Here is a 12,831-nt window from a genome sequence, read left to right as displayed (position 1 = left end):
CATTATGAGCTCTGCACTCACGGCTGGTTTGCAAGACCGGATCAAAGAAGCACACTGTGCCATCAGCAAAACAGGGTCATGGAGTCAAAGAAACAATGTAGCTCTGTTATGTTTATGATTCAAAAGAAGCGCAGACCGAAGTTGAAAATTTTCATTGATCTACTGTATAGATGTATATTTGCAGAATGATGTTTTTTCAGGCACAACAGGACAGTGGACTCACCGTGGTGTATTTGCCAAGCTGGCAAAGGGAGGGGAAGGTTTCTTGATGGGCCTTTCGAATCTTTTCAATGATGGTCTCCAGCTCGGCTGTCAGCTCATAGCTCTCTGCCAGCTCCGGCTTTGGGCTCTCCTTCTTCTTTTTATTCCGGTCATTTCGAACAGCTGAAGGAGAACAAAGGATTAGGATTAGCATCAACTATGAATAGCAGTTGCAGATACGGATGACTTGATCATTGTAGCAAATGTGGATGTTGGTGGATTGAAATAAAATAAAGGACAACCTGAAGGAGGAACAACAGAACTTTGTTGCTAGTAAGCATTTTTATTACTTGTTATTTTTCAGAGATGCAGCAAGTTGTCAAGCTGTACCTTGAGACCTTACACAAGGACGGAAAGTTTGGAGCTACAATCTGCTCTGTCAGCTCAACGAGTCTCTGTAAGTTTAGAGCCAATAGCAAAGTCTCAAAAAAGAGAAAACAAAAGTGACTCAACTCAAAAAACTCAACGCTTCACAAATGGATTATGTGATTCAAAATTAATTTCCTGAATCAGTTTCCTCTTAAGAGCTAGATTTGTGTTAAGTTGAGGTCTACACTAATATGACATTAAAACATGGGTGTTGATACAATATAAGGGCAACATTCCCAGTTCTATTCCCTCAATGGATCTTCTTTCATTCCTTCAGCCTTTATTTATATTGGGTGATCCAATGAGAGCAATTCACTCTCCTCTGCATGGGTTCTCTCTTTACACAGGACAATATAAGCAAAGGCAAAAATCCATCTATATATTGGATTAATTTTTTGTATGTAATACCCTCCTCTCCCCCCATGTTTCCTGTGTATTTCTGCATTCACAAATATCAAAATGAAAAAATAAAAATGAAGAGTTATTCCATCAGAAAAACCCCATAAACAATGTGAATGACATATACATTGATATTTACCTAGCGAATAACAAATCATAATGACATTGCACTTTGTAGCTTTCATAAGTCTAACAAAATATTCAGAAATGTAGCCTACATTTCTGTATTATTAATGTACTAACCACTAAAATATTTAGTTTCATTGATAAAGGAACTGTGACTGAGAACACGTACAAGGAAATAAATAAAGCATTTTTTGACTCCTGAGTAGTGTTTGCAGAGCTTACTGTCAGGCTGCATATAGCCCCAACAAAGGCAACCAACCACAGGGTTAGGGCAGGCCTCAGAGGCAAAACCCAGGGCATAAAAAGTCTACCAAACACTCACTACTGCTCACAAAGCCTAAAGGTACCCGATGGAGTTTTTGACCACGAGTAGCACTATGGAGCAATGCTTGAAGAGTGGGATCCTGTTAAAGGGGACATATTATGCTTTTTCTGGTTTTCTGTTATTTATATACTGTTATGTTGGATATCTATGCTAAACATGGTAAAATTTCCAAAACTTGAGATTAACATATGTAGAAATGCTCCCTGCAAGTCAAAAGCTAGAGCTTCAACCTGCTCTGAACACTTTGTTTGCAATTTTTTTTTCTACCTTGCAGACGAGCTGACATTGTCACATATGTCCATAAACGGCCAGCCATAGCCTTGGTTGCTAAGGTTGTTGCTAAGGTTTTTCCATGTTTTCATTGTCCACTCTCATATTTTGGATTGGATTTCAGCTCAAACATGTACAGATGTGTTTGACAAGTTGACATTTCAAGGAAAGAATGAGAAAAAATAGTGAGACCCTACTACTATAGTTTGTTTCATGGTTTGTTGATGTAGCCTCCAAAGCCAATGGATGTCTGCTGAGGGGAAGCTTCAGAGAGCTGGCCAATCAGAAACAGTGGACTCATCAGGAGGCAGGCCTTAAAGAGACAGGAGCTAAAATGACCTGTTACAGACAGAGACTGAACTGAGGGGCTGTGTAAAGGGTCAGTATGAGTTTTTGAACAATAAATCATGCAAGATATTCCAGTAGATTAAAAAGATTAAAAATATAGATCTGGAAATCTGCATAATATGTCCCCTTAACATATACATCCATATGCGAGTACACAGTCCTGCCAATGGTTTCATGCTATTCCAATTATTTATAGTTGCTGGTGCTGACGTGCTAAAAAAAAGTAGCAATGTGCCATCTTAGCCAGGGAAGAAGAAGACTGCAAGCTAGAAGATATGGATGTAAACAATGTAGGTTTCAATTTCTTCCAAAAATCAGCTCTGCAAATGTTTTACAAGAAAAAAAACAGCTTAAAAAGATACACACATTGTATCCTGGTGGGAAACAGAAACTGTACAGCATGCATTTAATTGGCACATGGTATTAAGTGAAGGCAACCTACATGAGCATATCAGTTTTTTTAATCAACCTATATCCTCTCCCATATTGATTATGGACAGTAAGGAGAGTATGGAAATTACACCGTTCATTGAATATTACACTACAGGTAAATGTAGAAATGCTTCAAAAAAATCCAATATAAACAGGTGTAGAAACCCCTAAGGAGAGAGTCCCACTGAACAAAGCAGAAAAGTGTTACAACAAAGCCCAGTTTGTTGTGCTTGTTGTGTGTAACGTGCACCCTGAGAGACCCGAGTCCACAGAGTCCTTTGCTTCATTAGGTGCAGATCTTTGAAGTCTGTCACAGCAGGAGACTCAAACAAACCAACCAGGTTTATTACTCAACACACAGCATGATGATCCCAACATCACAAGTCTCTGATCAGCTGCACACTCCCCTTTAAAATAATAAGGAGCAGAGCTGGAGAGAAAGAGCCTAGGCCCATTGTCAGCACTGAGACACCCAGGGGACCTTCCCTGGCTGACAACACAACAGCCACATCCTCTGCCCTAGTTTACAGTAAAAAACCTTTTATATTCAGACACTAAAGCCAGGGTTGGAAACCTTTAAAGCAGATCTACAAATAGAGAAAAATATATATATTTATTTATGAGGGATTTTGTAAACAGTGGCCTATTTAAAGAACAGAAAACATGCTGAAGCTTACAAAACCTTGCCTCAGCTTTTGTTGCACCACTGTTAGCATATTTCCAAACCCCAAAAGGTAGTGTATAAGAGCTTTGGACTAGTGTTTTGCAGAGGGACCCAGAGACAAGTGTATTCATATACTAACTGCGACATACTATACACAGAGGGTGCAGGGAACACAAAATATAGGCTAGAATGTTGTTTGTAATGTTTGCGGCACAGGATAACAACATGAGAAGGACAATATAGAAGTGACTCCGCTTCTTTTGAGTTGTTCCAAAGCCTGAAGGCCACAGAGCTGAAGGTTGATGTTTATAGTAGGGCTCAGTGACTGTTCAGAAGTTTGAATATGAGGAGATGAATGTTGTAATCTAGGTTTTAGGGTTGGAGTGGGAGAGAATAATCACAATACATTTTATTTATATAGCGCTTTTAACAGCAGAATAGCAGGGAGGACACAGCAGGAAAAGTAGAAAACAAATGCAGTAAAAGAGAATAAAAAACATAAAGTGAGTTTCCATCCAGCCTTTTTATGCTCTTTTTCAATTTGCAATTAAAAAACATGAGTGGAAAACACTGGAAATTTGAAAAAAGTCAAAGTTTTACGCTTGGATGAGGTGGAAAAATTGATGTATCGATAAAAGCAAAATGCGATAAAGTGCAATGGAAACAGATTTAGTGAACAAATGAAAGGAAACATGTGTCTAAAGCTTCCACGCCACTGGGCAGCATTCAATATATGTCTGAATAACTGACACAGGGCTGTTATCAAAACGCTTCCAAAAGCAAGATGATGTCAGCTCTTCTCTCCATTTGCACTGTCCATCACGCTCTCCATCACCACCATTCGTATCTTGTTCTTCTATCGCTTCAGCTTTGACTTTCACTCTATTAATAACCTCATCGCATGCCATCCTCTTTTTGTGGTTTACTGCATTCAGTAGGAGAATCAGCGCCACCAAGTGTTTACTTTGATGGGCTCAACTATTAATATTCGCAGTAGTGGATGGAAACGCACAGTGGTTAGCATTTTTTAATTGATTTTCTGAAATTTCGGTTAAAATTTGCGCTACATTTGGATGGAAACCTGACTATAGTCTCATTTAAAAGTATCAGACTAAGAGCTGAGCATTCGTGGAAGGCTTTGTGAGTGATGAGGAGGATTTTGAATTGGATGCTTTGAACTGGGAGCCAGTGAAGGTTGCAGAGAAGTGTCTACTGGATGTTTGCTAGGTCATTCGTCATATCAACTTTATAAGGCGATAATACATCAGCGTTGTGTTTAAAACTAGAAAAATGATTCTGATTGAAGTCATTTCTATCAGAAATATAAATCTGTTTGGCTTCTTGTTAACATCACACCATAATAAGATGTTCTGATGGATAAAGCCGCTGGTGTGTATATCATACTCATAATCAGTCTACTGGCCTAATGACTGGTAACTATTTTTAGCTCAATGCAATCTATATTCTCTATCTGAGAGTCTCATGTGTGATTAGAGTTAAATCTGCAAATCTCCGTATAAGTGTGTTTTTTGTGTCAGTTTTGGAAGTGACAGTAAAATGCGTTGAACATTTTCCACCATCACCGGCATCAAACTCCATCGAGGCAGACTGTTGATGGTCAGAGAGGTTATGATGTTGACCGATCGTAGGGCTTATCCCTATAATCAGGCATTAACCCCAGATCTCGTCTGTTTTATCAACAACGCTTTATATCTCTAAACTGGTCTCTCCTGATTAAAAAGATGCACTCTGACTGAGTCGATAATTCAGTAAAAAAAAAAAAAATCAGTCACCACCAGGGAGTCCAGATGCTGTTTAATTTTTACATATAGGACATATTACGTCACACGTCTCACATATTAGCTCTGTCTCCACATCATTGAACCATCTCAATACATCAAAGTGAAAGAGGAGTCAATCTAATTTTCTGTTCCAGAGAGTTAGACTGAATGTTTTGGTCAGTCGCGGCTTCCTGCTGATTACTGTCACTGCTGAGAGGCAGCCGTAATGTGCTGACATTAATCACTCTTTACACTTTGACCTACATGTGTGACCTATATGCCCGTTACATGGCTGTACGTATATGTAGGAGACCTCCCGCTACATCAGCTAGTATTATACAGAGAGGAAAGCAAACTTTGACAGTGACAATATTAATTACGTCACTAGGACAGAAGATATGAAACAAAGGAAAGGGGGATCCTTGATCAGTTTCCCGAGAGTCAACATAAGATTTTAATGGTATTTCCTACTTCACACCTAGCAAGAGTAATCTTCAAAAGATGTAAAATGAAACCAGTGATGGGAGAATTGATCCTAACCTTGTCCGTCATCATGGTTTGTAGTGTCAATGTGGGGGCAGCGGAGGGGGGGTGGGGGTGGGTTGATTGACAGAGGATAGAGAGCCCTGGGCCTCGCTCTATCAGCTCTTCCACAGAGAGCAGCTGCCATCGCTGAACACAGCGGCAGCAGATAAAGCAGACAGCATAGTAGTGATTAAGAATAGAGCAAAAGCCCTCTACACCATCTCTTCAGTGCACAAAACAAGTATGGGCCCAACGCTGGCCTTTTGTTAAAAACAGATGTGGGCAAATGTTGATATGATTTAAACAAGAATTCAAGAGAGATTAAGAAAAAAGTCACAAAAAAATATAAAGTGGTTGAATCAGATGACAATTAAAGCAGCTGCAACTACACAGAGTTTTAAACTGGTTATGAAACAAGTCTCATGATGCCTCCATATGACCTGCATAAGCAAACGAGACCATCAGTGAGAAGATCGGTTATTTCTATATAATTATTAATGTTAATGCCTGCCATCGGATCAGATTCCCCGTGAAATCAGATGAAACGATTTACAGCAGTCAGACCAGAAGAGCCTGTTTACATTACATGTAACACTGTAGCATGAGGGAGTATAAAGACGTTGCTCGGACAAGGGGAGGACATTTCTCTTCCTTTGAACATGTTAAAAGTAAAGTTAGATTTGTTGTCTGCTTCCCGAGAGAGAGAGAGAGAGAGAGAGAGAGAGAGAGAGAGAGAGAGAGAGAGAGAGAGAGAGAGAAAGAGAGCAGCGGTGGTGGTGCGAGCTAGAGAGTGAATGAAGAGAGCAAGTGGTGGTAGCAAGAACAAAGCAATGAAAAGCACAAAGCACAAATAAACACACCCACACCTCCCACCTCCACACAACCCTGTCGGAAGGTGCTGAATTGCCGGATTTGGTGTCGATGCAGCCTTACATGTAACTTAGGTGTATGAACAGTACTAAAAGAAAGTTTCTTGTTTCCATCATATTACAATTATTAATCTTAAAAGCGGATACATGACCTCACTGCTATGCATCCTACAAACAGCTGTGTTTAAAAAGAAAAATAGTATTAAAAATAAGTAGCATCTTTCTTTCACTTGCTTCCACAACAAATGCCGGAACAAGATCTTCACAACATGAGGCGGTGGTGCTCATGGAAAATACAGTCTTTATTCTTGGAAACACAGTATCTGAAATTGTAGTTTTCACCTATGATTTCTTACATTTCTGATGTGAAATGTCTGAAAAATCACATGTTGCTTACAGTATATCATGTGAATTAGTCAAATTTCACATGTGATAAATTAACATATGAATTTTATAGGGTGAATTGTTGTGTATTTTGAGGCCATGTACAATAAAAATGCAGTTTCCAAAAAATTCCTTTCGTAAAATATAGGATTTAGTAGAGTATAACACCAAATAAAAATAAAAATTGTGTCGAAAAAATATGATTAGAATTAAATGTTTCATTTATGTGTAGTCAAACAACTTATGGGTCATGACCTTTAATAAAAGGATGGAGTAAACTGCTCTTCAATGACTGAAGAATGATTGATTGATTTATTTATCTTATTCATATCTCTTTTAGGGCATAACTCACAAGTCAAATGATGCTACGTTCTCCTTTCTGTGACATCTTACAGTAATGTAACATAGACACACTGTGAAATCTGTAATTTCAGAATTTAAAATACACTGAGTTTTGACTCCACTGATGCATCTCCCTAAATACTGGCAATTTTGCTTTCCTCCATACTAACACTTACTCATCAAACCTAACTAACATATCTATCCCAGCTGAGTGAAGGAGGATTTTCTTTCTGTTATGCTCAAAATGCCACAGTAAAAATGCATCGTTTTGTTTAGAAAGATCATTAGTTGTAAAGTGTTGAATAAAAGACCTAATCTCCCAAGGCTCTGGCTAATTCTTAACAAAATGCTGCTGTCAGTGGTTAGTGCCCTCACTGAGAGAGGACATACACAGCCATGATGGTGAGCAAAATCACACAGTCCGCGATCCTCTCTCTATCAAACAACCAAAAAAAAAAAAAAAACACACAAAAACATGCTGCTCAATGGAAGAGGGGGATGGTACAGAATAATGGTATAGAAAGGGGGATGGTCCACAATCTGTTCACATGTGTGTGTCTGTCATTTGTCACAGTGGGGTGACAAACTGTGTCTGGCGAGGGGGTTGTGGTCCACACAGAGGCCGGCGAGCCACGAGATGTGATTTAGGAAGACAGCGACGTGGCAAGAGCACCCCCCGCCCACCCAGGGCAATCAATTACCACTGCACTCCAAGCAAATTACTGCGAGCACGAGCAGATACATCCAAATGATGCATCGGACAAGAGGCCATGAAAATATATGGCTTTTTAATACCCACAAAAGGAGCAGAGGGAACCCATCCAGTGCAGAGCCTCTCATCATAATGCCTGTGATCACTACTCCTGACTTCCATATTTTTACTGGTCTATAAGAGTATGTTTGGCTCCTTAAACACTGTTCTATGATTTTTATGGAACAAAGTGGACGTTCAGATCGAAACAGCACTGTGTTAAAAAAAGATGGTAAGGGCCAAATCCACAAAATGATTGTGTGGCTTTCGCCGCTGTTAAACCTGTATAAATGACACAAAAAGATAGCGTTTGATTCACAAAGCACCCGCAAACTGCGCTGCTGAGCAAATACCGTCATGGTGCGCCTTCGCCATTTGCATGTCACTAAATTAGGTAATATTCCTACATTCGGGGCAAGATTGGCCTCTTTCAGTGCAAATAAGCCTTGTCGTAAAAACAGTCCAATTCACAAAGACCAGCACTTATTGCCACATGCAATTAGGGTGGAGTTATTAGTATCAAAATCTTCAAGCTTGTGAGGCTTGAATGATATTGAATGATATCAATGGTGAAATCTTCACATCTTCACTCAGACATCTAGTGGGTATGGGGTGGTAGGCTTATCTCAGACGTTCAGCTACTTAAAAATAAAAATGTCCTGACAGCTCTGACGGAGCTCAGGATTCATCCATATAGTATAAACAAGTCCACTGTATAAACCTGGAATCTGTATGTAACAGCTGATCTGTGTAGATGTGTAGCAAAACACAGAACGTTAATTACCGTCGGATCGTGACCAATCCGGTGTTAATGTAGTTACCGCTGCTGTGCCACATGCATAAATGCGCACACAGCCTCTTTCTCAGTTTTGAGACCCACTTATCGTTTCAGCTGCTGTATGGTGCTGCAGCCAGCTGTGACATGCAGCCAGCTGTGGGCAACAAACAGAACATCAGTAGTGATGTTTCTGTGAAATCCCAGATACATTCAGTGACACTTGAACAACATTATCGTAAGATTCAGACATTAATGTACCACGTTTCAGACCTGCCTGAGTCATTCATAGCTGTAGCCTATTTTGATGGACATTTCAGTAGATCATGTTACAGATGTAAAATACTAGAGAAGTACAAGAAGCAAAATACATGAAAGTTGGTTTGTGATTGTGGAGAGCTCTGTGTGTGCGCACCTCTGCTAATTAAATACATGCAATTTGAGGCTTTTGTGCTCTCTTCAGTTTTCATTATGGACCAATCTGTGTGCTGAAATGTGGAAAAAAGCCTGAAACACTGGAAACAGCTCCGCTCACTCAATCAGACATACAATAAGGGTAAATTGCACTCACAACAGAACTTTATGGGCGTGTTTGTGCTGTCATATCATTTAGCACAAAATCTTTTGTGAACAGGACCTTAAAACAGGGAGGATCGTGGGTGCAAATGTCGTGGGTGTTTGCCAGGTATAATGTTTACCATCTTAGTTTAGTGTGTTAGCATGCCAATGTGCTAATTAGCATCGTATGCCATGTTGCTGTTTTTCTAGCAGTAACAAAGTATAACTGAGGCTGATAAGAATGTCAATAATTTTGCAGGTATTTTGTCATAAACCAAATGTTTGAACAAATTAAAATGTTGACTTGATGATGATGCTAGATGAAAAGTTAAAGCACCACTTGAAGTTGTGATTCGTCCTGTGGGAGACATGAATGTCTGTACCAGATTTAATGGCAATTCATTCAATAGTTGTCACGCCATGTCACTGAAAACCACAAATGTGAGCCTCATGGCGGTGCTAAAGGTTGAGTCAAGGGATTACCAAATTCAGTAGGATTCATCCTCTGGTGATCATTAATGTCTCTACAGAATTTCATGGTAGTCCACCCAACAGTTGTTGAAATATTTCAGTCTGATCCAAAGTGCTGAACTGACTGACCAACAGACTGATCAACATCGTTAGAGCCATTCTGCCCATGTGACTACAAAGGGCAAGGAACAGTGTTGGTGGGTGGTATTGATTAGTGCAGTTTAAAAGTTAGAATTTTTGTCCTTACACTAATAGGCTAATTCAGAAATAATTTCAGTGCCACTTTGAATTTAAAAATATCAATATGATGATGCTTGGTGTCAAAGTTATGTCTGTTTTCCAAATTTCAGTCCAATCTGAGTACAGACACAGTATTCACAGACATAAAAAACCTCTTTCCGGCTTCACTTGTGGAAACAATATAGGTCACCAGGATTTAGTCTATTGAAGTGGTGGTCTTTGAAATGGGGTCTATAACATAAAAACATTTGAGCACCTCTGTGCAAACCAGCTGATTTCAATCCAAAACAAAAAGCTGAAAAATGTGTTAGGCATTTACTAGGACTGTGTTGAGGGCATGAAAATCTCCACCCAGCCAGTCTGTCAGGCTTTGAGGGAGCGCTGTGAATGAGCAAACATAAAGTGTTTCTGAAGTGCTCTCCAGAGTGTTAGACCAAGGGATGAAGGGTCATTGAGTGGAGTTCAGACACGCTGTTAAATACACTCCTCACAGCCATCCCTACTATCACACTCCCAACCCTGGGTTTTCCAAGACACTCATCTCCCGCTCCTTTAGTCAATGAGCAATATCCCACCCTCTCTCTTTTGTCCTCTTTATTTCTTTTTTCACTACTGCCTCTAGCCCCCCGGTACAGCCTGGCATTTTTTTTCTCTGCTCTGCTGCTTTAGCAGGATGTTGTGTGGCTCGGTGGCAGCAGGCATGGACGGTGGCCGTTTTGAAAAGCCGCCGGCCAGCCATCTGTGGGCTGCCAAGCTCTGCACAGTGTCTCAGCAAGCAAACAGATGCAGTGGTAAATAAACACAATCTATCTGGAGCCCACGTAGTGCAGCCCGGGCCGCTTGCCACACCACTTAACATGGCAGCTCCCTAACACTAACCAGGTGGGTGTCGAGGAATGATGATATTTCTTTGCTGCTGTCAGAGCACTGAGTTTAAGCTAATGGTCCTGATGGGGGGGGGGGGGGGGGGGGGGGGTTAGAAGGGAGAGGGGGCCTGCATTGAGAGAATATGACCTTGGAACAGGAGGGGGATTAGGGTGGTACATAAGCAACAACTTTAAGATAAGATAAGATATATGAGCACCATCAAAACTAAACAAGACTAAGAATTAGCAGCTCTGTGAGGCTTTACTCAGACACAGTGGTTCTTTGAGTGAAACATACTCACAATGACAATATTAACATAGTGATGTTAAGCAGGTCATATGTACTGCATTAACCATCTTAGTTTAACTAATTTGTGTTAGCATGCGAACATTCGCTAATTAGCTTAAACACATTAAAGCTGAGGTTGATGGGAATGACATTCGTTTTGCAGATATTTGGTCATAAACATAAAAGTATTGAACAAACTTTGGTCTGCTGGTGGTGCTAGAGGAAAAGGCAGGAGGTCAAGACATTACAATTCATCCTCTGGCCACCATGGGTATGTGTATCAAATTTCTTTGTAATCCATCCTATAGTTGTTGAGACATTTCGCTAAAACCGAAAATGTCAATGTCATGGTGACGCTAGAGGAAAGGCCAGGGGATCACCGAAGTAAGATGGCCTCATTCTCTGAGGTTCATGAATATCTGTACAAAATTTCATGGCAATCCATCCAATAGTTGTAAAGATATTTCAGCCTGGACCAAAGTGGTGAACTAACAGTACGACAGGCCGACGCTGCCATCCCTAGAAGCACGCTGCTAGCATTCATGCATGTGTTTAGGAACAACCCTTAATATCGCTGGTGGTGCCAATGGCAAAATGATCCACTTCCACTATGGTGACAGCTTTCTTCAGACGAGAAGGCTCTATGCCAAGTTTGCTTCTCCAACACATAATCCACAGTGGTTTCACCAACTCGGAGCCAGCTCCTCGCCTGGTACAGCAGCTGCTGTGACAAGTGGAAGGGTTGGCTGACATTCTCCATTGAGAGACTATAGAGCTGCTGGCGATGGACCTCAGACAGTGCAGGATGGCTTTCTATCGGCTGTCCAACATCATTGCCAGAAAGAACATTTTTATTGGATGAGTCTGCAAACCCAGAGATTACGTTCAACGACAATCTTTTTTTGTTTATCCAATGCCAACGTTTTCAAAAAAATAAAAAAATTTCACAACATCTGCACATGGAGACTTTGGTATGGTCAAAGTCATGGAAAGACCATGGTTATGGCTATGGTTAAGATATATTTCGAGTTAGCTAAAACACAACTTCAACTGTGACAGGACAAAACTCCTACATGAAAGTTGCGCTACAAGGACAACCAACACTTCAGCCTCTATGCTCTTACTTTCCGCTACTCCACATAGAAGGCACAATACTTCCTGCAATTGACCCTGAACGTTGGAACTAAACGAAAATCTGCAGATTCGTCCAATATCAACATAATTCCTCGGGACACTAGACTGGGCCACTATGATAGGTGGATGGTGAGCTGTATGCTATAAGGAGGGCCTCCCCTGGGATCAGGGGAAACAAAAGCTAATCTCACTCCTTTTCCCAGTATACACAGGTTGGCGATAGCTTTACAAAGTCCTTTAAGAATGTCTACACTGTCCATTCCTGTCCATTCCTGTCCATCATCATCTGTAGGGTGATGGAGTGTTTGATGTCTTGGAGGAAACCTGGGTGAAACAACTGTTGGTTTCTCTGGTGCACCTGCTGCAGGATTGCTAGACTTCTAGCTTACTCTAATGCAGCAAAGCCAGGTGCTCCATAGCCTGACCCAGCAGAGAAGGGTCCCATGTTGGAGTTGGCCACTGGTCAATCTCCTTTGATCCCCTATACTACCTGCCACTATAACAAGGTTCATTGTCTTCGGGGGTTGAAGACACAGCGAAATAATTTACCCACACTTTACGAATAGGACAAACTCTTGTCATCTGACCCTGATGCTACAAATCAAACATTCCCTGAAGCTTTTGTACATTCTTGCACATGAAAATAATAAAA

At 40.7% G+C, this 12,831-nt stretch overlaps 1 protein-coding gene across 3 annotated transcripts in view; it reads right to left on the bottom strand.

Moving 5' to 3' along the window:
- LOC121912520 (retinoic acid receptor beta-like) overlaps positions 1-12,831 on the bottom strand; it is a 224,467-nt gene that overhangs the window by 35,641 nt on the left and 175,995 nt on the right. For all 3 annotated transcript variants that reach the window (XM_042434668.1, XM_042434669.1, XM_042434670.1), the window contains one exon: positions 224-384. In XM_042434668.1, coding sequence (XP_042290602.1) covers positions 224-384 — 161 coding nt within the window. The remainder of the gene's footprint in view (positions 1-223; positions 385-12,831) is intronic.

Source organism: Thunnus maccoyii, chromosome 15 (genome assembly GCF_910596095.1).
Source record: "Thunnus maccoyii chromosome 15, fThuMac1.1, whole genome shotgun sequence".
Lineage (NCBI taxonomy): Eukaryota > Metazoa > Chordata > Actinopteri > Scombriformes > Scombridae > Thunnus > Thunnus maccoyii.
This window is presented reverse-complemented; position numbering and strand designations above follow the sequence as displayed.